This window comes from Aquarana catesbeiana, linkage group LG04 (assembly GCF_042186555.1).
Source record: "Aquarana catesbeiana isolate 2022-GZ linkage group LG04, ASM4218655v1, whole genome shotgun sequence".
Classification (NCBI taxonomy): domain Eukaryota; kingdom Metazoa; phylum Chordata; class Amphibia; order Anura; family Ranidae; genus Aquarana; species Aquarana catesbeiana.
The window spans coordinates 270,866,910-270,892,410 of NC_133327.1; the positions used below are offsets into that span (position 1 = coordinate 270,866,910).

The window sequence follows — 25,501 nt, forward strand, 5'->3', positions numbered from 1 at the left end:
GAACCTGGTCTTCTGGGGTCCCTCGGCAGCTGTCTCGGCTCCGCCCCGCAAGGACTCAACACTTTCATGCGAGCTCCCTCGCATGGTGTTGAGTGCTTGCAGGCATGCTCCCGTCATACAGCCGGCGGCCATAGCCGCTCACTGTATCACTCGGCCCCACCCCCCGGCGTGCCACATCATTGGATATGTTGGCAGCAGCGCGAGCCAATGGCTGCACTGCTTTCAATCCATCCACTCTAGCCAATCAACGGCCAGGCTGAGCGGCGAAGCGGATGTCGGGAACGAGCGTAGGACTTTCGAGGGGTCAGGTAAGTAAAACGGGGGGCGGGCGGTATTGTCAGATGTTTTTTCACCTTAATGCATAGATTGCATTAAGGTGAAAAAACTTTTACCTTTACAACCCCTTTAAGCCTTGTACACACTACTAGTTTCTTTTTGTTCAACTGTATCACTTCTAGCACTTAGGGATTTGTTTATTTTTTTGTTTGGTTTCGAGAAGTCGAGGATTTATATAGTTGGGTGCACTTTATTCTATTTTACACTATTTTATATTATTTTTTTAATTATTGAGATTGGGTTAGAGGGGATTAGTTCATGCACATTTTTTTTTTTTTTTTTTTTTGAGTACAAAAAGTGTGTCATGCATTGCTGATAGTAGTTTCTTCTCAATAGTTTTCTATTAATCCTTAAAAAACATCAACCTGAAAACAAGAAAAAATTAAGAATTTGCAGATCTTCATTTCTGAGAAAAAAAAATGATCACAGAAATATATTCCTTCCCTTAGTATATTTTGTAATCCTGTTGAATTTTATATGTAGTTCCACTGTTGACTTTGTGGCTATTTACTCAAGATTTAGGAGCATATTTGGGGGATGGGACTGCTGGTATGGTGCGAATATTCTGGACTGAATAGCAGAATTATCAGCAAGAGCCCAGGATCTTGCATGGATAGAGACTTGAGAGGTTAATACGATTCAGATCACCTCCAGAAAACCTCCCATACACCCTGCCTGGCACGTTTACATTACAGAGAAGCCTCTTCAGTTTCGAGGCAATTAAATGGGGCTTTGCAATGAAAGGCTTCTTTCTACTTGCTAAGTAGTAAAACTTTGGATAACGGGAAGGAAACAGGACTTGGGAATCAAAAACTGTGCTTTGCAAGGACAGCCTGGCAATGAAGCATATGTAAAAATGGTAGCTGAATAAAATAAAATGACTAGGTTGTCAACTACATACGCACATTACAGTTATCTCTTCTAAAGGATTCACCTTGTAAACTGTTTCCTGACATCACTGGAAAATAAGTGGAAAATACAGACAATGACTGTCTACTTCTTGTTCAACATTTGTGCCAATAACAGTCTACATTATAACACGGCAAACAAGAACACACATAAAAAGCGGAATTGCACAGAAGCTGCAAAAAAAAGGATATATAGATAAAATGTACCAATTCAAGCCCTACAGATAGAACTCAGTCACGTGAATAGTTCTGTGTATTCTGCTGCAGACCATGTTATTATTATTATTATTATACAGGATTTATATAGCGCCAACAGTTTACGTAGCGCTTTACAACTTGAGGGTAGACAGTACAAATACAATACACTTTGATACAGTAGGAATCAGAGGGCCCTGCTCCTTAGAGCTTACAATCTAAGAGGGAAGGTCAAGAGATACAAGAGGTAATAACTGTGGGTGATGTGCTGATTGAGAAGATAAATGTACAGTTGTTAGGTGGGGGCCAGATAGGCTTCTCTGAAGAGATGAGTTTTCAGGGATCGTCTGAATGTGGATAAAGTAGGAGAAATTCGGACGGATTGGGGTAGAGCATTCCAGAGGATGGGGGAGGCTCTGGAGAAGTCCTGAAGGCGAGCATGGGATGAGGTGACAAGGGAGTTTGAGAGCAGGAGGTCTTGGGAGGAGCGAAGAGAACGATTAGGTTGGTATTTTGTGACTAGGTTAGAGATGTAGCTGGGGGCCAGGTTGTGGATGGCTTTGTAAGTTATAGTTAGTATCTTGAATTTAATTCGGTGACTGAGTGGCAGCCAATGGAGGGATTGGCAGAGGGGTGTAGCAGACGCTGAGCGGTTTGTGAGGTGGATGAGCCTGGCAGCAGCGTTCATGATGGACTGAAGTGGGGATAGCCTATTTAGAGGTAAACCAATGAGGAGGGAGTTGCAATAGTCGAGGCGGGAGATGACCAGGGAGTGGATTAAAAGCTTTGTGGTGACATTGGTTAGGAAGGGGCGTATCTTAGAGATGTTGCGGAGATTGAGGCTGCAAGTTTTGGATAGTGATAGAATGTGGGGTCGAAAGGTTAGTTCAGAGTCCAGGATTACACCTAGGACCTTGGCGTGGGGAGATGGGTTGATAGTTGAGCCGTTGATATTGACAGGGAAATCAGGGGAAGTGGCACCTGAGGGAGGAAATATCATGAGCTTGGTTTTGGATAGGTTGAGTTTGAGGAAGTGATGTGACATCCAGGCTGATATGTCTGCTAGTAAGTTGGTAATGCGTGAGGAGACAGATGGAGAGAGCTGGGGGGTGGAGAGATAGATTTGGGTGTCATCAGCGTAGAGATGATATTTAAAGCCGTGGGAGGCAATCAACTGACCCAGGGAAGTGGTGTAGATTGAGAAAAGGAGAGGTCCAAGAACAGAACCTTGGGGGACCCCAGCGGAGAAAGGAAGAGGAGAGGAGGAAGTAGAGTTGTAAGTGACACTGAATGAGTGGTAGGATAGGTAGGATGAGAACCAGCGAAGAGTACAGTCACGGAGACCAAAGGAGTGGAGTTTTTGGAGGAGGAGGGGGTGGTCCACTGTGTCAAAGGCAGCAGAGAGATCCAGGAGAAGTAGTACAGAATAGTGTCCATTGGCTTTAGCCATTAGTAGGTCATTTGAGAGTTTAAGGAGAGCAGTTTCCGTGGAGTGTTGAGGGCGAAAACCGGACTGAAGGGGATCAAGAAGTTTATTCATGGTCAGATGGTCGCTTAGTCGGTTGTAGACCAGTCTTTCAAGAAGTTTGGAGGAGAAGGAGAGTAAGGAGATGGGACGTAAGTTGTTGAGATTGGTGGGGTCCAGTGAGGGCTTTTTAAGTATGGGGGTGACTAGCGCATGTTTTAGAGAGTTTGGGAAGATGCCACAAGAGAGGGAGAGGTTGAAAATGTGAGTTAGGGAGTGTAGAATCGAGTCAGAGGGTGAGCGTAGCATTTGCGAGGGAACAGGATCCAGGGGGCAGGTGGTTAGATGAGTGTTAGATAAAAGTTTAGCAACCTCAGTAATAGTAGCAGGGTTGAATGAGTGAAGTAATGATTGTATCTGTGGACATGGGGTGTTGCATGGGGGAGGTTTTTGCGCATTGGTGATCTCCTCATGAATTGTATCAATCTTAGTTTTGAAGTGATTGGCAATCTCCTGGGCAGTGATTGAGTTGGTGGGTGGAGGCAGTGGAGGACAGAGTAGAGTGTTGAAGGTAGAGAAGCGTTGACGTGGACTGGATGAGAAGGTGTTAATGAGTGTGATAAAGTAGGTCTGTTTGGCAGTGTGAAGGCAGGAGTAGTATTTTAGGAGGGCAGATTAATATTGTGTGAAGTCTTCCTGGGTCTTAGTCTTATGCCACAGGCGCTCAAGAGCACGGCTACGTTTTCTGAGACTTCTGGTGTCATCTGTTTGCCAGGGTTGTAGCAGGGTTGTAGCAGTCGGGGCCTAATTCTGCGTGTAGTGAGGGGGGCAAGCTTGTCTAGGGAGGAAGACAGTGAGCTGTTGTAGATGAAAGTAGCTAGGTGGGGGCAGGACAGAGGTGAGATTTGGTCAGAGGTGATCAGTAGCAGAGTAGAGAAGAGAAGGGTTGAGGTGGCGAAGGTTTCTACGTGTAACTGTTAGGCGGTTGGAGGGAGAAGAGGTGGAAGACAGGGAGAGAGCAAAACTAATAAGGTGGTGATCAGAGAGTGGGAGTGGATTGTTGGAAAGGTTGCACGGAGTGCACAGATAGGAGAAGACAAGGTCAAGGGTGTTGCCGTTGGAGTGGGTAGGAGCCTGTATCCATTGCTTCAGGTCAAGCGATGAGGTTAGACTGAGAAGTTTAGAAGTAATAGTAGTGTTAATGTTAACAGGGATGTTGAAGTCCCCAAGAATAATTGTGGGGATTTCAGAAGAGAGAAAGTAGGGTAGCCAGGCAGAGAAGTCATCAAGAAAGGCTGATACTGGTCCAGGGGGCCGGTAGATGACAGCAATTCTTAGAGAAATGGGAGAGAATAGACGAATGCAGTGTGCCTCAAAAGAGGAGAGTGTCAGAGAGGGAGGTGGGTGAAGTACCTGATAGGTGCTGCATGGGGCTAGGAGTCGTCCAACTCCACCTCCCTTCCGTCCACTTGGTCTGGGGGAGTGGGTCCAGAGAAGGCCCCCATGGGAAAGGGAAGCAGGAGAAATAGTATCTGATTCATGAAGCCAGGTTTCAGTAATGGCAAGTAGGTTAAAGGAATTTGTGATAAAGAGGTCGTGAAGGGCGGTGAGTTTGTTGCAGACAGAATGTGCATTCCACAGGGCACAGGAAAAGGGGGGGGCTGGTTTTGGAAAGAGGAATAGAGACCAAGTTCTGTGGGTTTACTGCATATGCTTTTGGAGTATAGAAAGGAGTCAACGGTAAAAAATATTCTAGATGGTTTACATGCCATTACGATCCACAAATTTTTAGCATGTCTATAGTCAGAAAAATCTATTGTGGCAAAAGAATAGCTGCAAAGGAAAACAGCGAATACTTACAATTTGAATGCTGTGTCACTCAAGAGGAATCCTCTACTTGAAGGGGAAATAAACCCTCCTATCCTTTACTGCCAAGGAAGCTGCCATCTTAGTCTTTGATCTGCAGTTACCATGGTGTTGCATAAGTGATCAGTTATGACACCAGTCATTTGATGGTTTGACCGTTCTCTTTTATGACATGCCTTGGATGTAACTGTTTGGGAAAGCACTAAATCAGTGGGTTTAGGTCTGTTGAAAGACCAACACTTCCCAGAGTATTATCTCTTGTGTCCCCCACAGTGCTCAGTGGTGCCTCCCTACGACCTCCATATCACTACAGGGCACAGGGATCACATGGAGTTTGGCAGGAGGAACCACTCAGCACTGCAGGTAACAAGGCAGTCCAATACTCCCAAGTCTATCAGCAGACTTTAGGCCCCTTTCACACTGAGGCGCTTTGCAGGCACTAAAGTGCTAAAAATAGCGCCTGCAAAGCACCCTGAAAGAGCCGCTCAATGCACTCCAATGTGAAAGCCACGAGGGCTTTCACACTGGAGCGGTGCGCTTGCAGGGCGGTCTAAAAAGTCCTGCAAGCCAGCATCTTTGGAGCGGTGTATTTACCGCTCCTAAAGCGCCCATTCCCATTGAAAACAATGGGGCAGCGCTCCAAGCCCGCCTGCAAAGCAGTGCTGCAGCGGCGCTTTGCGGGCGGTTTTAACCCTTTTTCAGCCGCTAGCGGGGGTTGAAACTGCCCTGCTAGTGTCCGAATAGCGCCGCTAAAACGGCGCTAAATATAGCGCCGATTTACTGCCAGCGCCCGCAACACTTCAGTGTGAAAGTAGCCTTAGAGTAGCATTCCTGTTGAATGGAGTGGGGTTCAGTAGTGCTGGCAGGGGGGTATGGGAAAAAATACTCATCCTATTTGCAGGTGTTCTTTTTGCCCAAATTCATTTTACTGACAGGGTTGTTTTAAAGACCTTTAGTAAAACGTAGGAAACATCAGGAGATACTGTGCACAGAACTTGGGCTACTGAAGGTGGCAAAGCAATTTAACCAGAACCATGTTTTTGTACATTGGGTTGCTTGTTATTCTAATATAGGAAGAAGAGCACATATGCGTTGTGAAAAGGTAAAAGCTGTTTAGCATATGACGTAGATCTAAACCTAACCACTGGAATCGCTTAGAAGCTTTAAACTGGCACGAATTATCCTTGTATTCCAAAAATAGTCCCTACACATCCACTACTTAATGGCCGTGTATTTTATTTTTAATTAAATCTTTTGTAACTTTGTTTTTCTGCCTCCTTGTAAAGTCCTACGTGAGCTCCTTAACCCCTCCCCCCCACCCTTACTTCTGTTTATGTGTGCTAATACAATCTCTTAAAAACTGATCCAAAAGCACAGAAAAAAAATGATCAAAAGAAAACTATATTTAAAGCCAACATCTATTTTAAGTTTTTAATTGCAATACTCTTAAAATTGTAAATCAACAAACGTGCCAAACTATTAACAAAAATGTTCTCAAATGCAGTTACACATCAGATCTACAAAAATAAAAAAATTTTTAAAATTGTGTGCGTGTGGCCTGCTTTACATCCTTGGTTTAGGAGCCAGGCTACTAGGGAAGAAGTAGCAGCCCCAAAATATCACCAGCAGTATTATGGCTAAAGTGGGATGCAAGAAAAACTAAATATCCTGATAAATACGATCTAACCCAGTGAGTCAATCAATCTGGATTAAGGGAAGGAACCGTTTAATTATTTTTACTTTCCCCCACTATTTATCTCTGCCTGGACATTGTACTCAGAGTGTCATTATTATTCTATTTATATTCACCGTCACATCACCAATTTGAAGATTTATTTTGGCAATTTTAACACATGTATTAGCACCATAATTATTTATTTATTTTATTCACATGTATGCATTTTTTATTCCTGGATTTAAGCTTAGTCGCAGCAGCATATTGTGCACTATTTATTTAAAGCGCATCAATTTTATACTTAGTACTATTTGTTTGGTTATCTGATCACCCTATATTGATAGCAGCTTTAATTTACTGATTTTTTCATAGCACTAACTATATTGGTATATATATTTTTAAGCACAATTTATTTATATCACACATATCTATCCACATCAGCGCTTGGTTTTTATTCATTTTTTTAGCCCCAAAATATGGTTGGAGATATTCTCAACCATGGGTTCCAATATTAATATAAATTAAGTGAATATCTTACTTGGCCACATCCTCTGGTAGGGAATTGTTGTGAATTAGTAAAGAGAGTAAAACTAAGGGAAGAACGAGTGCTGAAAAGAAGAACACACAATATGTGGAAACAAAATGAGGTGAACAGTGGTTTTTAGTAAACGATATGAGGGCTTCAAAAATAAACAGCAGAAAGTTTACGAGTCTTGCAGGCAATGAGCTGTATCGTTCAGTTGCATTTCACTGTTAACTTACTTTCTACATTGACACAGTCTTTTCCTGCAGAATGACGTGCAATTCATCTCTACAGGTTAATGTTTTTTGGCTGCAGATCTTTAGATTTTCACTTGCCCACATGGTCTTAAGCCGGTCACAGATGGATCGAATCTCGTCCAGTTGAGCAGGTACCAGACGAGATTCAAACCATCTATGGGCAGGCTGATCATACCCAAGTTGATCCATCAATCGCCTTGGATACAACCGGCATGTCAGATTTTTCATGCGATTATTGCCAGAGGGTATAGCCATTAACAATAATCACTGTGTTCTCCCAGGAGGGATGGTCCCAATCCCCCCCCCCCTCTTGCCAGGAGAACATAATAGTTCCCCATCAATACTGACTGTATTGAAAGTGTTGGATAGAGCAGAGAAGGATTAGACCACTAGATTAGTCATGTTATAACCACTGTCATATACCACAGTTCACAAATGCCTACGGCTAGGTCCATTCATCCAACAGTTCACAAATGCCTATGGCCGGGTCCATTCATCCAACAGTTTGTTTACAAATACCTATGGCTAGGTCCACTCATCCAACAGTTTACAAATGCCTACGGCCAGGTCCATTCATCCAACAGTTTACAAATGCCTACGGCCAGGTCCATTCATCCAACAGTTCACAAATGCCTATGGCCAGGTCCATTCATTTAAAAATGCACAAATGCCTACTGCCAGATTCATTCATCCATGAAGGATGTAGACTGTCATTCACACCTAAAAGCCCACTACAGTGCAGAGGGAGCTGCATCTAAAAAAAAAAAAAAAAAAAAAAAAAAAAAAGCCGACAGCTCAGGAGGAGCCGCTGTACTAACTATCCAACGTTAGTATAGTGATCTCCCCTGCTGTTCTATTGTGTTCTGACAGGAGGACCCCCCTGTTCCACAGCCATGTTTTTAAGCGTGAGTAGGTTCCTCAAGTGCTTGTGTGTTTATTCATTTCATTAGCCAGAATATTAACCACTTAATTACCATGCCAATTCTCACCTTGACACTTCTCACATGCATTTTTACTAGAAAATTCTTTAGAACCCCCAAACATATATTTCTTAGCAAAGGCCCAATAAAATAAAATGATGGGTGTTGCAACCTGCAAAAGTGATCGAGTAGCTATTTAGTGACTCAAATCACTTCTGCCATACAGGGAAATGCCGGCTGCAAATTTTAATACTGGGATGATGCCTGCAGGTGCAAGCATCATCCCGTTCTAACCACTTCAATCTAAGGACATCCATGAACATCCTACGGTAATGAAATGGTTATTTTATTCTGGCTACTGAAATGAAAAAAATGCTCAAACGCTAAGAGGCACCTAGTGTTAACACACATTTAGGCACATAAAGCGTTTTTTATGCTCAAAAGCTCCTTTCATAAATGTACAAGTGATGTTTTTTTTTTCTTCCTCCAAACATTCCTGCCTTTAAAACTTGTAAACGCCTACAGTGTGCATGAACACATAGGTTAACCTAGACAGAGAAAATAAAAAAAAGTTTAAATACCTGTAAAAACAGCATTTTTGAGCACAAGTGTGCATGAGGCCTAATGCATTGCATGCTCCAGTGTAAGAAACTAACTTGTACCAGTGTTTGTGAATAGCTGTTGCTATGCTTTCCCTTCCTGTGATTGCAACCAATAATATCGATTTACATGACTGTAATGTTTTGTGTGTAGAGTAAAATTAGCCATGTACCTCCAAGGCTGTTGTATGTGTAGACATGATTTGTCTTTTGACAGGTTGTTTCCTCAATACGTGTGCTTAACTAAACCTAAACATGGATTTTTTAGGTCTATGGAGCAAAAATTAGTAGTTGGGGAGGGGTAGAGCAGTAATCCAGTCTTCAATATAATACGAATCTTGCTTGATCAATCAGCCAGCTGGGAGGGGTGTCTGGGAGGGGTGTCCGGAAGTGCAGGTGCAAGAGCAAGTATTTATTCCCCTCTGTTACAGGTAAAAAGCTTTTTGGCATTTAAAATTTTGGCAATGGAGTAACTTGAGATTAACAAGAACAATGAAAAATACTGGATGAACCCTCCAGTCACTGTTCTACCCTTTTTAGCAAACTTTTCAATAAAAAATAGGGATATTTAATTCACACATATTGCAATACGTGTTTAACTGGCCAATAACCAATCAGCAGTGCGCTTCTCCGGAGAGGCAAGGCTCTCGTGGACAATCGCTGGATCGAGAGGGGGCTTAGGTAAGTATTTGGGGGCTGCTGCACATAGGTTTTTTAACTTCATGCATAGAATGCATTAAAGTGATTGTAAATTCTTGTTTAAAAAAAATTAAAATAACAAACATGTTATACTTACCTCTTCTGTGCAGTTGGTTTTGCACAGAGCAGCCTAGATCCTCCTCCTTTCAGGTCCCTCTTCGCTGCTCCTGGCCCCTCCATCATGTTCAGTGCCCCCACAGCTTGCTATGGGGGCACCCGAGCCGAGTCACAGCTCCCTGTGTCCATTCAGACACAGAGTTCCGAACCAGCCCCACCGTTTCTCCCCCCCGATTGGCTAACTGATTTTGATCGACAGCTGTGGGAGCCAATGGAGCCGCTGCTGTGTCTCAGCCAATCAGGAGGAGAGTCCGGGATGGCTAAGACACTCGTGGACATCACTGGAGAGAGATCGGGCTAAGGTAAGTATTAGGGGGTGCTGGGGAGGCTGCTACACAAAGAAGGCTTTTTATCTTAATGCATATGATGCATTAAGATAAAAAAACCTTCTGCCTTTAAAACTCCTTTAAGGTAAAAAACCTTGTGCCTTTACAACCACTTTAAACTGGCCAACTGCGTCAAAATAATCCCTCTTTATATCTTGTTTCTGTTGTATTTTAGGTCAGTGACCAGACCTAAACCTCGCTCTCCCCCATTGTGTGTCTTTGCCCCATGTTGGCATGGTGTCCACCGTAGCATTTGCAGTGGCAGAGCAGTGCAGGACTGGCCATAAGAGGGATTACGCTGATGCAGTTGGCTGGCTTAATCATGTATTGCAATATGGGTGTAACTAAATATCTCTGTTTTTTTATTGCAAAGTTTGCTAGAAAGGGTATAGCAGGGTGCATAGGGTTCATCCAGAATTTTTAGTGTTAATATGTGGGAAAAAAAATAATGTAGCGCCTTAAATAAAGTGCATGATAATTACAATAAACGATATAGCTTAACATGTGAATAAACAGGGTCAAAAATATATTGTCCAATAATCAAAAAGAGGAGTCCCAATGTGCATATTCGGTGAAAACAAATACTGTGTATAGCACCATTAGGAACACCTGAAGAACATCATTAGATGTTCCTCAGCAAGTGCTTCAATGACCAGCCACCAACATTGAGTGAATTTAAAACTCACCAGAGCAAATAGCTACCATTAAAGCAGCATATGCCCAAACCAGCATAAGGATCTCACAGGAAACCTCATGCATGCCTCTCAATCGTGCAGTCAGCCTTTGGCCTCCCAGCCTGTTACTATGTGTGCATGATCCACGTATGATGGCAGTTATACTGTCTTTTGTATTAGCAGCCTTACTTGAATATTTATTGCACGGCACAGATAGCACTATTTACACAATAGTCTTTATATGTCATCACACCCTTATAGCACCTGACAGGTTATATGTACAAGCTATTGGGATCTGAGCACAGGTATATCTGGTTTCTAACTAGAACAATGGCCGCAGCATTTGGCCAACAAGTCAAATCAAGAAAGACAATATACAGTATGTTGGTATGAGGGCTCATGCACACTGCAGCTCAAAAAAAAAAAAAAAAAAAAAAAAAAAAAAAGCTAAAAAAATCTGCTTTTACAGGCATTTAAGCTTTTAATCCTCTGTCTAAGGCTGCATTCACACCTGAGCATAGCATTTTGAGCATTATTCTGGCGGGTTTTTTTTTTTTGCACATTTTTATGCGCCACTTGCGCTTTTTTATACAGTGTTTTTGAGCTTTGCCGTTTTTGTTTTTATCAGCCAATAGGGAAAACTATTATCTGTTGCATCTAGGTATTTTAGCTTTTTTAGCTTTTCTGTTAGCTCTTCTTTATTTTTTTATTTTTTTCCTTAAGGTAAGGGGTTAGAGTTAAAGGGGTTGTAAACCTTCACGGTTTTCACCTTAATGCATTCTATGCCTTCTATTGGATAGATTGATAGTAGCAGGAGCCATTGGCTCCCGCAGCTGTCAATCAAATCCAGTGACACGGGGGGCGGGGCGGAGTCCTGCTGTCTGCGTCAATGGACGCACCCACACTAGTGCCCCCATGGAATCCGGCTCTCCATGGGGGAACTCGAGAAGAAGGAGCCTGGAACACCACTAAGGGACCTCAGAAAAGGAGGACCAGGGTCACTCTGTGCAAAACCCTTACTCAGAGGAGGCGAGTATGTCAGAAACCATGAATCAGACCGAGACAGAAGTACAGTTAAATCACACTTGTTTAATAAAGTAAATAGAACAAACGTAGTCAAAATATAGCCAAAGTTCAGTAACTGGAATGGATAGACAAGCCAGAAAGTCAGGAAGCCAGGAATCAGCAAAGTGGAACAACAAGCAGGATCTGGAGCCTGAAGGAACATCGGCCAAGCGAAGGCAGAGATCATCTGGGCTGGACGGCCCAGTAAGTAAGCAGGACTGATGAGCAGGATATCATCAACAGGTAAGTCACTGTGGAGAGATAGGAGCTGGCAATTAATCGACAGCTGATCGACCAGCTCAGAGAAGGAAGGGCTGAGCCCAGTCCTGACAGTACCCCCTCCTCAATGACCCCTCCCCCTCAGAGTACCACCAGGCTTGAGGGGAATACGTCTATGGAAATCACGGAGGAGGACAGGGGCATGTACGTCCGAGGATGAGACCCAAGAGCGTTCCTCCGGATCGTACCCTTTCCAATGCACCAGGTACTGTATGCGCCCACGGAACCTATGGGAGTCAACAATGGACTGTACTTCATACTCCTCATGGCTCTTAACCTGTACAGGGCGAGGACGTGGCACCGAGGTGGTAAAGTGGTTGCAGACCAAAGGTTTTAATAAGGAGACATGGAATACATTTGAGATACGCAAATTCGAAGGAAGGTCTAAAGCGTAAGCCACTGGGTTAATCCTGTGGAGAATACGGAAAGGCCCAATAAACCGAGGTGCCAAATTCAGAGAGGGAACGCGGAGTCAGAGGTTGCAAAATGACAGCCAGACACTGTCCCCAACCTGGTAGAAAGGTGCAGGCAGGAGTCTACGGTCAACATGGAGTCTGTACCCATCATTGGCATGTCGTAAAGCCTCCTGGACTTGTGCCCAAGTGGAACGAAGACCACAGAGGAGATGTTCCTCTAACGCAGGAATGCACTGTGGAACAAAGGAGTCAAGCAACATGGAAGGTTGGAAACCATAAATGGGGACAATCGGGAAGCAGAATTCAAGGCACTATTGTGAGGAAACTCCACCCAAGGTAAGAGGTCTGACCATTTATGATGGTCAGAAATATAGCAACGTAGGAACTGCTCCAAGGACTGGTTGGCTCGTTCTGCAGCCCCATTAAACTGTGGGTGATACGCATAGGAGAAAGCAAGCTGAATTCCCAACTGTGCACAAAAGGCTTGCAAGAACCGGGAAAAAACACTGACTATCCCTTTCCAAGACGATTACGTCGAGATAAACCACCACACATAGCTGACACAAATCTTGGAGGACATCGTTGATAAAATGGCATTGCCAGGTACTCATAATGGCCTGTTCTGGTATTAAACACAGTTTTCCGTTTGTCGCTCTCCTTATTCCTCACGAGATTGTATGCCCCTCTCAAATCAAGCTTTGTGAAAACCGTTGCTCCCTTGAGGCGGTCAAATAATTCTGAAATCAATGGAATTGGATAAGCATTCTTAATCGCGAGACGATTGAGACCCCAATAATCAATACAAGGTCTCAGTTCATCACTCTTCTTCACAAAGAAGAAACCAGTACCGGCAGGAGACAAGGATTTGCGGATGAAACCTCGAGAAAGTGTGTCTGCAACATACTCCTCCATGGCTCTATCCTCCGAGACCGACAAAGGGTGTATGGCACCAGGTTGAAGGTCAATTGCACAATCATATGATCGGTGTGGAGGCAAACTACCGGCTTGACCTTTGTCATAGACATCGCTAAAATCGTGGTCTTAAAGCATTGTGGCGACCAGGAGAGAACCTCAGCACGAAGCCAATCGAAAGAGGGATTGTGCCTCTGTAACCAAGGATAACCAATAACCAGTGGAACTTTAGGTGAGGAGATAACTTGGAATTGAATTATCTCATGCTGAAGAGCCCCTATGGCTATGAGTCACATGGGCAGGCTGTAGAGGTCTCCTGTCAAGGGCCCCAATGGCAAGTGGAGTGGCACGCAGCTGCAGCAGAATTTAGTGCTTCGACACAAAGACAGCATCAATGAACAGGCCTGCAGCCCCAGAGTCGTTTAGCGCCTGTATCTCGACGGACAACTCAGCCCAAGAAAGGGTAACTGGAACCAGGGGCTTATCCTTCTGGATAACTGGGGACGAAACAATGCGAAACAATGCCACCTAAGATCTGTCCGTGACAGGACCTCAAGGTTCGGGCGTTCCTTGGATGGGTAGGACAAGACTTCAAAAACTTCAAAAAGTAACCTGCCTGGCCACAATAAAGGCACAATCTCTCCCTCCTTCTAAGGGCTCTCTCATCCGCAGAGAGACGTGTGAAGCCCAAGTGCATGGGTTCACCTTCACTGACCGACTTGGTACGAGAAGGCATGGGAAGTGAGGGGGACAAGGGTGGTACTGCAAAGAGACAAATGCACAGGAGGCTTCCGCAAGCGCTCCTTAAGAGAGTCTTTTTCTGGAGCCAATAAGGATGGCAACCTCTGCTGCCAGTGTATGGAATTTAATGGCGTAAACGGCAATAGTTCTCGTACTCTTGACACTTGGCAGCAGAAGCGGAGTGTGCGGGAACGTTAAATACCCTTTTAAAAGAAGCCACAAACTCTGGTTAACTCAGGACAATGGGTTTTTGCTTCTCCCATAGAGGGTTTGCCCAGGCCAAGGCTCTCTCAGAAAGAAAAGATATCATGAAACCTACTTTGCTTCTGTCCGTGGGAAAAGCCTGGGGCAGCATCTCAAAGTACATCTCAACCTGGTTTAAAAACCCTCTGCATTGGACTGGATCACGCCCAAATCACTGGGGAAGCGGACAGGAACCAGACATACCTCTTATAGAGGTAATACTCAAGGCGGGTGCCTGCACAGAGACTGGAGCAGCAGCAGCAGGGACGGCCTGCAACACATGTTGTACCGGAGCAGCCACAGTGGGAGATTCCAGGTGGACCGTGAGACTCAGGAGCGTCTAACGCCATGGCAAACTGATCCATGCGATGATCATGTTCATCCAATCAGGAAAAAATATTACCAAGTGGATTGACTGCATCTTCTGAATTCATGGCCTTCCCCTACTGTCAGAATCCATGAATCAGACAGAGACAGAAGTACAGTTAAATCACACTTGTTTAATAATAAAAGTAAATAGAACAAACGTAGTCAAAACATAGCCAAAATTCGGTAACTGAAATGGATAGTCAGATAAGCCAGAAAGTCAGAAAGCCAGGAATCAGCTTAGTGGAACAGCAAGCAGGATCTGGAGCCAGACGGAACGTCAGCCAAGCAAGTCTTTATCAGGCACGCAGGAGAGAATCTCTGTGATGTTGACCAGGTGAAGGCAGAGATCATCTGGGCTGGACGGCTTAAGTAAGCAGGACTGATGAGCAGGATATCATCAACAGGTAAGTCACTGTGGAGAGATAGGAGCTGGCAATTAACTGACAGCTGAGCGACCAGCTCAGAGAAGGAAGGGCTGAGCCCAGCCCTGAGAGAGTATAACATGTTTGTGGTTTAAAAAAACAAAAAAAACAAAACACGAAGCTTTACAAATCACTTTAAGGTTAGTATTAGGAGTTGGGGTTATTTATTTATTTATTTATTATGCTAGGGGTAGGGTGTTAATACTACTACTAATATATGAATAAATACATTTAAAATAAATACACAAATAAATAAATATCATAAATAATACATTTAGTAAATTAATACTAAGTAATAATAAATAATTAATCTTTAACCTGAACCTGAAGCTTCAAAACGCTGGGGGAGAAAGCAAATCAATTATTCTCTATGGAGATGGTTCACATCTCCACTCCAAGTGGAGACTCCAAAGTTCTGGATCTTCATTTGTAGCTCAAGCAGTTTTTGGTGTGTTTTTATACTCATAGAAAATAATGGAGACGCGCCATGTGCGCGTTTTTGTGCGCATTCGCACATTTTGTTGCACGATTTTCTACTCAAATGAAAACATTTTAAAAATAAAGTAGCAATAATATATGAATAAATAAATACACAAATAGCTAAAAATAATGTGAATGGGGCCTAAAAGCTTGAAGAAACTTGTGCTTTTTTGTGCTCTTTTGCATGTTTGTATTGAGCCTTTTTCACAAACCCTCAACTAATTTATGCTTTTTTTGTTGTTTTGTTTTAGCACTTTCAAGCTTTTTCACATGTTTTTGGGCACTTAGACATCTTTTCTGCTCGAAAGCTCCTCTCAAAAACGAGTTTGATGGGGGTTTTATTCTGCCTGTGAGAGAATGTGCCTGTAAAACACCTGAAAAAGCAATAGTGTGCATGAACACAAAGGCTAACATGTAGGGAAGTTTCCAGGCAGAAAAAAAATGAGAGGTCAAAAGAGCTAAAAAGCCTGTAGGAGCCACTTCCTTGAGATGCAGTGTGCATGAGCCCTTAGTTGAGAGAGACCTAACAGTGGTGGGTCTAGTGGTGTACATTAGGAAACATCTGAGTGCATGGAGTAACTTTACACTAAACTTGATTTTTTTTAAAAGTAGCACATTTAAGATGAAATGCGTATTTACTGCACTTCATAAAAATTCTATCTTTGCCATTCTTGTGAAATAAAAAAGTGGTTGTAAACCTTGTTATAACCCATTTGTACCTACAGGTAAGCCTATAATAAGGCTTACCTGTAGGTACTGTAAATTTCTCTTAAACCTGCACGGTTTAGGAGATATTTACAATATACGCTTGCGCTGTCATCGCATGCGCACTTAAGAAACAGCTCGATCGTGCCATTTCTAAAGGGCCTGTGCCGTGGCCTGTGGCTCCCACGCGCATGCGTGGGCATGACATCATCATGGCTCCGGTTAATCACAGCGCCGAAGCCACCGGACCCGAAAATAACTCCGGGAGATGTGTCGCCAGTCACAGCGATGAGTGGGAACCGCTGCAACAGCTTTGATCTAAGAGAAGCATTTTATAATGAGCTAGTATGCAATGCTTACTAGCTCATTATGCCTTGGTCTTGCAGGTTTTTTTTTATGAGTTTACAACCACTTTAAAGCTGAAAAAAGGAAATCTCCCCCAACTGTCCGGTATCATAATATCCAGGACATGTGTAGTAATTTCCTATGTTCTTTCAGCGCATTCCTACTACATTCCACACATATACACGGAAGAAGGATTTGCTGATTTAAATGTAGGTAGTCTCATATCAGATTATAATAAAGGTAGCTCTGCCTGTTATCTAAAAGCGAAGGCATCATTTTCACAGTAAATTTTCACTAGGAACAAAAACAGGCTCCTGAATCATGTCACATTAGTGACATATTGTAAAAGGTCGGAGTTTAAGGTCTACATAGTTGTAACATGATGAGCAACTTTAAGGGAAGCCAAGAAAACAGGAAAACAATCCGCCATTGCTTACTTTTTAAAGTGCAAGCTCAACGATCCTAACCATGACGATCCTGACTTCAATACTCAGCGAGTCACAGACCTGGACAAGCATGCACCCAGTGAAATCTGAAATACTGAGTTTACATCTTGCATACACATTCCATGTCAGTGTTTTATGGATCAGGCCATTAAAGGCACAGGTTAGCCGCACAGCACGCAGTCACATTAGAGTATGTAGTTGCACAGGTTAGGGTGAAGCAACATGTCAGATCACCTAGCTACGAAATAAAGCGGGAATTAAACCAATGTAGCTTACCAATTTTTGGATGTGATGGCTGCGTTGGTTTTCTTTTTTAGGTTTGGTTGCTATTATTTTCACCTGATGATCTGGCCAGCATGGCTGTTTTTCAAACGAAAAAGCTGTCATGCAGATGTAGCAGTTAGGGGGTTCAGACAAACAATTATTACTGACAGGGGTGCTTATAACGATCAACATCCAACACTCTTACCCCCCAGACTGACAACGCTGCTGTCCAAACGTGCCCCCTGTGCTCATTCATCCAGAGTGGGGGCAGTCTAATACAGGAGGTGGGTTAGTGGCCACATCCCCAGGTAAAAACAGAAGGGGGGTGGGGGAGTCTTAGTGGTAGTAAACTCTGTTCTACCACTTGTACCTACAGGCAAGCCTATAGTAAAGCTTACCTGTCGGTACTGCGAATGTCTCCTAAACTTGCACGGTTTAGGAGATATTCAAAGTGCATGCAGCGTGTGACGTTACAGCGCCGGACCTTCAGAGCCCCTGCCGTAAATGGCTGCTCCTGCAGTGACGTCATCGCGCCCCCCGCCACTCATGTAACCAGAGGACGCAAACCCGGAAGGAAGACCGGGGGAAGATGTCAGCCCTCTCAGCGGTGACAGCGTGGCACTGGAGGGCTTCGTACTAAGGCAAGTCTCCCATAATGTGCCAGTATGAGATGCATACTAGCACATTATGATATTGCCTTTAAGTATTTAGTAGCTAATCCTTTAGGAAAAAAGGAGTTGGAAAATGGCAACCTTTGCTCTTGTGTTCCTGTGAACCCCACCGCCAGCTTGTTAATACAGGAGAAATGCACTGGCAGGAAGGAGAAGGGGGAGAGAGCTGGGCCTGCACAGCCAAGTGCTAGAAGTGTTCAGGAGAGGAGGAGTGAAGAAGGAGGTGGCAGGGGTGGAGTTCTCTCTCCCCCCCTCCATGGCTCCCTCTTCCTCTCATCATCACTTCTAGCACTGGGCTGACAGAAGTAAGTGATGCAGCTGTTGCTACTCTTGTCAGCCTTGTAGCAGAAGGAACTTGCCACAGGGCACCTCCAACCTTATAATAAACCACTGTGCCCGGGGGCCACTGCCTTTCCTGCCCACCCCTTGTCCTGAACCTGCCTGTGACCAGGGCTATAGAAAATTATTACCATATTGTTAACAAGCAATACATAGGCTACAAACAAGCACTTGCTGACCTCTAACTGCAGGCACTCTGGGGCAATTCATACTCAAAGTTCATAGGCACAGCAGTCAGGTTCTAGTGCGTTTCTCAGCAGGTTTAGCTCCTTCACCCATCTTTCCCAACAGTGAATTGGCAAACTTTCTGGGTCTTCTAAAAACACAGAGCAATTGCTTTGTGTTTTAGGCCCCTTTCACATGTACGGATCCGTTTTTAGACATCCGCCTGCTCAGCAGGGATCGATCTGTTGATCCCCGCTGAGCCGGTGGATGACAAGTCCGTCTCTGCACACTGTGCAGGGACGGTCCTGTCAGATCTCCGCTCTCCTCTATGGGGGGGATCAGATGAAAACGGACCGCCTGTCCGTTTTCATCCGATCAACAGATGGAAACTGACAGCCAGATCAGCACATGTGTAAGGGCCTTTAAGAAGAATTCCTGGTATGGCTATATTGTATATAATTACATTGTTCCAGCTTGGACCATTGTAACTATGTATATCATACCTGGCCGATTCCCCTGGAAGCTAGAAATCACTGATGTAGACACTGCTACTCATGTGATTTCCACTTGCTTCCGGGTCTTGTGCTGAGTGGATGGCCTGATGCATTGTGAACACAGGAGGTTGGGCGTTTAGCACGGGCGCCATTCAGATAATGTTTCACTCTCTGAATGAATGCAAAGCCCTCTCGGATTGGATGAGGTAGAAATCGTGACAACCCCCCCAGCCCCATCTGAGGGGGACATGCAAGGAAAATAAAAACAGCATTTTAGCTTGCACATGATTTGGATGATAAAATCAGCAGAGCTTCCCCTCAGATCTACAGCGACTGCACTTCCAAGTGCACTTGTAGTGCAAAGTGGATTTGCCTTTAGTAAATAAACCCCACTGTGTATACTTGTTGTTCATGCAAGCAGCATTTTACAATGGATGGCTAAGCTGCTGCCAATTCAAAAGGCAAGGGACAGCGTAGCTACCATCCATTCACAGGGATCTGTGAAAGGAAGACTAAAAGTTCAGTTCACCACTGCAGCAGAGGAGCTCGTAGATCTCAAAAGGATGTACAAGTGATATGTACTTCATTAATTACTTCCTCCCTCGGCCCATAACAATAGGGCCATTCCTTCATATTCTCTGAATGAGAATTTCTGCACCCGCAATGCACCATAGTTGCAAAGCTCTGCAGGCCTAAATGCAAAAACAATAAATAAGAGAAGCACATTTTAATAGAAGCAATTTGGGTGTATTTATTTATTTATTTTTTCCCAAAAGGTGGATTATGCTTTAAAAAGCTCATTTACTGCTAGTTAATAATATGTAAATTAATGTCCATAGCCAACCACAAGTTCACTTTAATAGCATGCACATAAACTATTTATGAAATCCGATAAACACGGTACGAGGAGGAATTTACCTTTGTCTACATAGTGACATTTTCCTTCACACCAGCCACTGCATTGCAATGCATAGGAGTTTAGAGCAGTGAGAATGTGCCGGTCTTGGTGCATCGCAGGGTTTCCTTTTTTAAATGAACTTTGAGATGTCACACAGACATCTCATAAAGTTCAATAGCCAGCCACATGGTGCTAGGCAGTGGATTGTCTTGCACTGTGCTGCTCTGAAAAAAAAAAAAAAAGTACGGTACGCAGTACTTTTCTTCAGCACACACCACAGCAACGCAGTGCCGTGAACTGGGCAGACAGGGAGACAAAGCATTTTGCCTTGTCATGCAGTGGGACTGTGCCAGAATAGCCACCCAACGCAGTCCCAACGCCTGTGGTGTGAACTGACCTTATGTAATAACTATTGCAAAGACAGTAGTAAGATTTGTATTATTTTCCTTGATTTTAACAAACACTGTTCATACAGTAATGGGAATCAGTCATGAAACAAAATACCAGTGCAAATGATTTCTAGTGCAGCTAAGGCACATGCAGTGAAGTGGATTGGTTATTCAGACAGTCATCATTTTTCAGGGATGCTCCTTCCCATGATACATTTTTTCCCAGCCTACATGTCTCCAGAGGAGATTGTAAACTGCAGCACTCATGCTGGCTGGGTAAAAAACAAAAAAAAACAAACACACAACATATACAAACAAACAGGTGGGGTTCTTGCGAGCCACAAGTGGACCAATGCCTCTAAGGAGTAAAACAACTATATTTAAAGCAGCAAACACTTCACCACGTTTCATTCCGTGTATTTGAATATAAATAAAATCAATTGTGCTCGCGCTAAAAATGTGAATTGAAAAAAATATGAATTATATATAAACTGAGTATAAAATATAAACTAATTGTGCAGAAATATTAAACCATAATTAGTATGCTAATAAAAACATACATGTAAAAATATATATATATATAATGTGCAATCCTTATATATAAAATTCACAAAGTGCATCCACATAAAAGTGCAATCCTTATATAAAATGCTGAAAGTGCATCATGCATGAATATAGACCTAATTAATAAGTGCAAATCCTGTGATAATCAAGTGGCCAAACAAAATACGATCAGCAGATTCAAACTGAAACAAAGAAGTGCAAGAAAACAGTGTCCATGAATGAAGTGTTCATCAAGCTTCTCCTGAAAAGTGTCCAAATCACAACAAGCTGGATGTGCTCTCCCGTGATCCCCCACTTGTGCTTGCGCTCACCTCTATTCCTGTGACACGGTAGTTAAACAGTGTCAAAACACGCATTGGGGCCACTCCTGGGCTCACTCAGGATGCAATGATGTATGTCCAATCCTCACAGGTAAAACATCATTCATAAAAGAGAAAAAGAAAGCTCCATGGTGTAATATAGTAAGGGATTTATTTAAAGTAAAAGAAGTTCCTCCAGGAGGGTACTACTCACAGTATGCAGGTGCTACAGTGCACCAAACTATACAGGTGTATTTCGTTTAGCAGCGGCTCGTATGGCGTGCGGTGTGGTGTATATTCCTCTCCTTCCCTGCTGACAGCTCCGTCCTACCCCTCCCCGACGCGTATTCGGCACAGGGATCACATGCCTTCCTCCAGAGTGGAGTGGCCCCAATGCGTGTTTTGACACTGTTTAACTACCGTGTCACAGGAATAGAGGTGAGCGCAAGCACAAGTGGGGGATCACGGGAGAGCACATCCAGCTTGTTGTGATTTGGACACTTTTCAGGAGAAGCTTGATGAACACTTCATTCATGGACACTGTTTTCTTGCACTTCTTTGTTTCAGTTTGAATCTGCTGATCGTATTTTGTTTGGACACTTGATTATCACAGGATTTGCACTTATTAATTAGGTCTATATTCATGCATGATGCACTTTCAGCATTTTATATAAGGATTGCACTTTTATGTGGATGCACTTTGTGAATTTTATATATAAGGATTGCACATTATATATATATTTTTACATGTATGTTTTTATTAGCATACTAATTATGGTTTAATATTTCTGCACAATTAGTTTATATTTTAAACTCAGTTTATATATATTCATATTTTTTTCAATTCACATTTTTAGCGCGAGCACAATTGATTTTATTTATACACAACATATACAGTAGAGCCACGGTTTAGGCAAGTATGGCTGGTTTTTCATGGGCAGTGTGAACAGCAAGCATTTACAAAGCATTCGCAGAGCTTTCATCAAGCTTTGTTGAAGCCTTTAAAATGCTTTTCAGCTCAAGTTTGTAAATGCTGAACACAGATCCTAATTGGAGTGCTGATAGTCACTTTAATCAAGCTGCTAGCAGGCTTCACCACAACTTGAACCTTGTAAAAAGCCTGCTGAAGCCTGCTAGCAGCTTGTTTAAAGTGACCATCAGCACTACTTTTAAGACCGGTGTATAACATTTCCAAACAGGAGCTAAAGGGCGCTTTAAAGGCTTAAAGGAAGCCGCGCAAAGCTTTGCAAAAGCTTGCTGAAAAAGTTTTCTTAAAAGCTTGCTCTACTCTTATACAAGCTGAAACTTGTGTGAAAGACTCTTCAATCCTATGTGTGATTTGTTCACTCCAGAGATGTGGGCCTGAAATATATGTGTACCTTAAGTGTGTTTACTGTTACATTTATCTTCTAATCATGTATTTACAGGCATACAACCAATTTGTTACATGTATTTACAGGCAATAACCTAATCAGCTTATATTCCTTCAATAGTGTGAGCATTTCCCATGAGCAGATTACTAAACATTTAAACCTACACACACAAAAACTTTAAACATTCTGGACGGAGCTGGGTGCCCACCACCATTATTCCTTAGTGGAAACAGCAATCAAACCAGTTAGAAACCTTTATCCAACTACTACTGATTGTTGAGGTCTACAACACACCTAAATTGCCCAACATATGCCCAAATTGCCCAAGCTAAGGGCCTATTTTTACCAATGCAGTGTGATGACGCTTGCGTTACCATTCCACACGTTGCATGTGCGGTGGCACCATTCATTCTGAATGTCGTCCAAAGGGACCTTCACAACGCACCAAATTGCAGCGCAAGGCAACACAATACTGCGCATAGTGGTGTGCTGAGTAAAAAAAAAAAAAAAAAACACCACAGCTACGTTTTCTGCCCAGTCTGGTGTCTTGACAGTCCACACAAAATAAATAGGCTGCCTTAATGCAACACCCCAAAGCAGACAGGTGTGAGTGGGCCCTTAATGTTTAGGGACTGGCAGCCTGCACAGACCTCTTCTGCTGTACATCTTGGCCACTTTAACACTTTCATTGCCAAAGACATGTACCATTGCTGAACATATCCTAGGTAGCCAATAATGTATTGAATACTTTGTGGCAATCAGGGCATTCATTGCTCTTGATATTGTGCTGCGCCTAAATTTGTTCTGACAGCAACTCGTGTGCCAAATTCAGGTAGTTCTAATTTGCTTCAACTGCGCCAAATTCAAAATAAAACCAAATACAGAAGAGTTCTTATCTTACAAAAGTGTACAGAGAAGTGGTGGCTGGTGCTCAATATTTGGAGGGGGGGGGGCAAACTGACCCCCCCACACACACACGGGAGACAAGCCATCGCTTCTCCTCCAGGACGAACAGGAAGTGGATCCTGACACCCGATTGGCCAATCAGGTCTAAGGGACTGCTTCCTGATTGTCTGGGAGGAGAATTTGAATTTCTTATTGTCACATGAGTGGGTGCTCCCCGAGTCCACCCCTTTTGAAGCCAATTAGAGGCCTCAGGCTCCAATTATGTGCTTAAAAAAAAAAAAAAAAACCCATTGGAATCCATGCGAACGGCGCCCCGCATGTAGATTAGGGAACCAGACTCCCGTGCGCCCCTTATGGAGGGGCCACCACTGGTACAGAGACAGATTTTCCGAAAGTGTGTCACATGTGTTCTAAAAGTGACCGAGCATGCAACAAGTTCAAGTACAAGTTCTAGGCAGGTATTTGAACTGGGCGCACGCTGTGCCACTTTTAGAACGTACGCAAGACATTTTCACAAAATTTGTCTGCACCAGTCTTTATGAATTCCAAGGACAGATTTTTAATTGTATTCTGTGGTCTCTCTTCAGTTTTGTAGATGTATTTGCATAGCTAGGTCAGGTCTACTCACAGCAACGCGGGTATCCTCATCTTCTGCGTTCTCACTTCTCCCACCCATTCCTTCAGCAATGAGACCAACCTGTTTCTGGTCAAAAAAAACAAAAAGAAGTAAAAATGTTAAAAGGAAAAAAAAAACACAATACACCTGTACACATACACACCATTATGATGACACACAGATACATATCAGTTGTCGATTGAACTATATAGGTTTGTCATTTTTGTACTAGTGAGGGTAAAAAAAACAGTAGTAATACTAGTATTGCAAGTATATCAGTAGAACACTAAACCCATTAAGTAAGTTGCTTATTTACTATTCGATGTACCCTCCTTTAAAAAACACCACACACAAAAAAGAAAAAAATACAATTTTATTTTTCAATATTCTTATTGAAAGTATTAAAGTGTTACTAAACCCACAACCATAAAATCAGTCTGTTTATGCAGTAAAGCATGCTTGTTATACTCACTGTGGAACCTTAGGTGGTTAATTGTGCATTGTGTAAAAAGGCTGTTTGATCCTCCCCTTTCTTTTACTGTCCCCAATCCATCTGCTGATAGAACAGAGCCTTGGGGGCACTCTGCACATGCTCAGTTTGGTGTGTATCGCTAGAGAGGTTTTTTTTTTCTTAGGAGCATGCGATCAGCACAAGGCCAATCAGCACTGTCTAGACAAAGGGTCAGGGGTCCTGCAACCTTATAGGACAAACAGGGAAGAATGACATTTCCTCCTACAAGCTTTAGCCAGACACTGATAGAAGTCACTAGACTGCTATATACTGCTGATGAGAAAAGGTATTTTGCCATTTAGAATTACTAAAACTTTTGCATTTCCATATTCTGTGTACTGTGGGAGACCAGATATAGTGAATGCAGGCTCTTGGGTTTAGAAACATTTTAAAGTGGAGTTTCAGTCATTTTTGTGTTTATTAAAAGTCAGCAGCTACAAAAAGTGTAGCTGCTGACTTCTATAAACACACACTCACCTGTCCTAGGATCCAGCGATGTGGCCACCCGAACAACATTCTCTCCCTCTCCTCTCCCCGGCATTACAAATGTGGGCACCCGGCTGTGACAGCTTGCAGATTCACAGCCAGGTTCGCACTGCGCCTCCTAAATGGTTGGACAATCTTCTGGGACCTGTGACATGTCCCAGAAGATTGCAGGGAGGGAGTGGCAGAGGAGAACTTCTGCTTGGATCGCCTAGGCCAGTGATGGCGAACCTTGGCACCCCAGATGTTTTGGAACTACATTTCCCATGATGCTCATGCACTCTGCATTGTAGTTGAGCATCATGGGAAATGTAGTTCTAAAACACCTGGGTTGCCAAGGTTCGCCATCACTGGCCTAGGCGGTCAGAGCGGAAGCGGGAACGGGTACCTGTCAAAACTAGGTACCCACTCCCCCCCCAAAAAAAAATTACATGCTAACTGTGGCATGGGGCAGGGGATATGCTTAAAGCCAAACTTCCCCTTTTGGGAGGAGCTCAGCTATAAGTACAGAAAACAGAGATGTCGCCAACAGCAAAAATAGAGACT

The 25,501-nt window shown here is 43.3% G+C and overlaps 1 protein-coding gene across 1 annotated transcript in view; it reads right to left on the reverse strand.

Annotated features, from left to right (window-relative positions):
- Positions 1-25,501, reverse strand: part of B3GNT7 (UDP-GlcNAc:betaGal beta-1,3-N-acetylglucosaminyltransferase 7) — a 71,068-nt gene that overhangs the window by 5,149 nt on the left and 40,418 nt on the right. Inside the window, exon 2 of the mRNA XM_073626511.1 lies at positions 23,974-24,048. Within this exon, the coding sequence (XP_073482612.1) occupies positions 23,974-24,048 (75 nt within the window). The remainder of the gene's footprint in view (positions 1-23,973; positions 24,049-25,501) is intronic.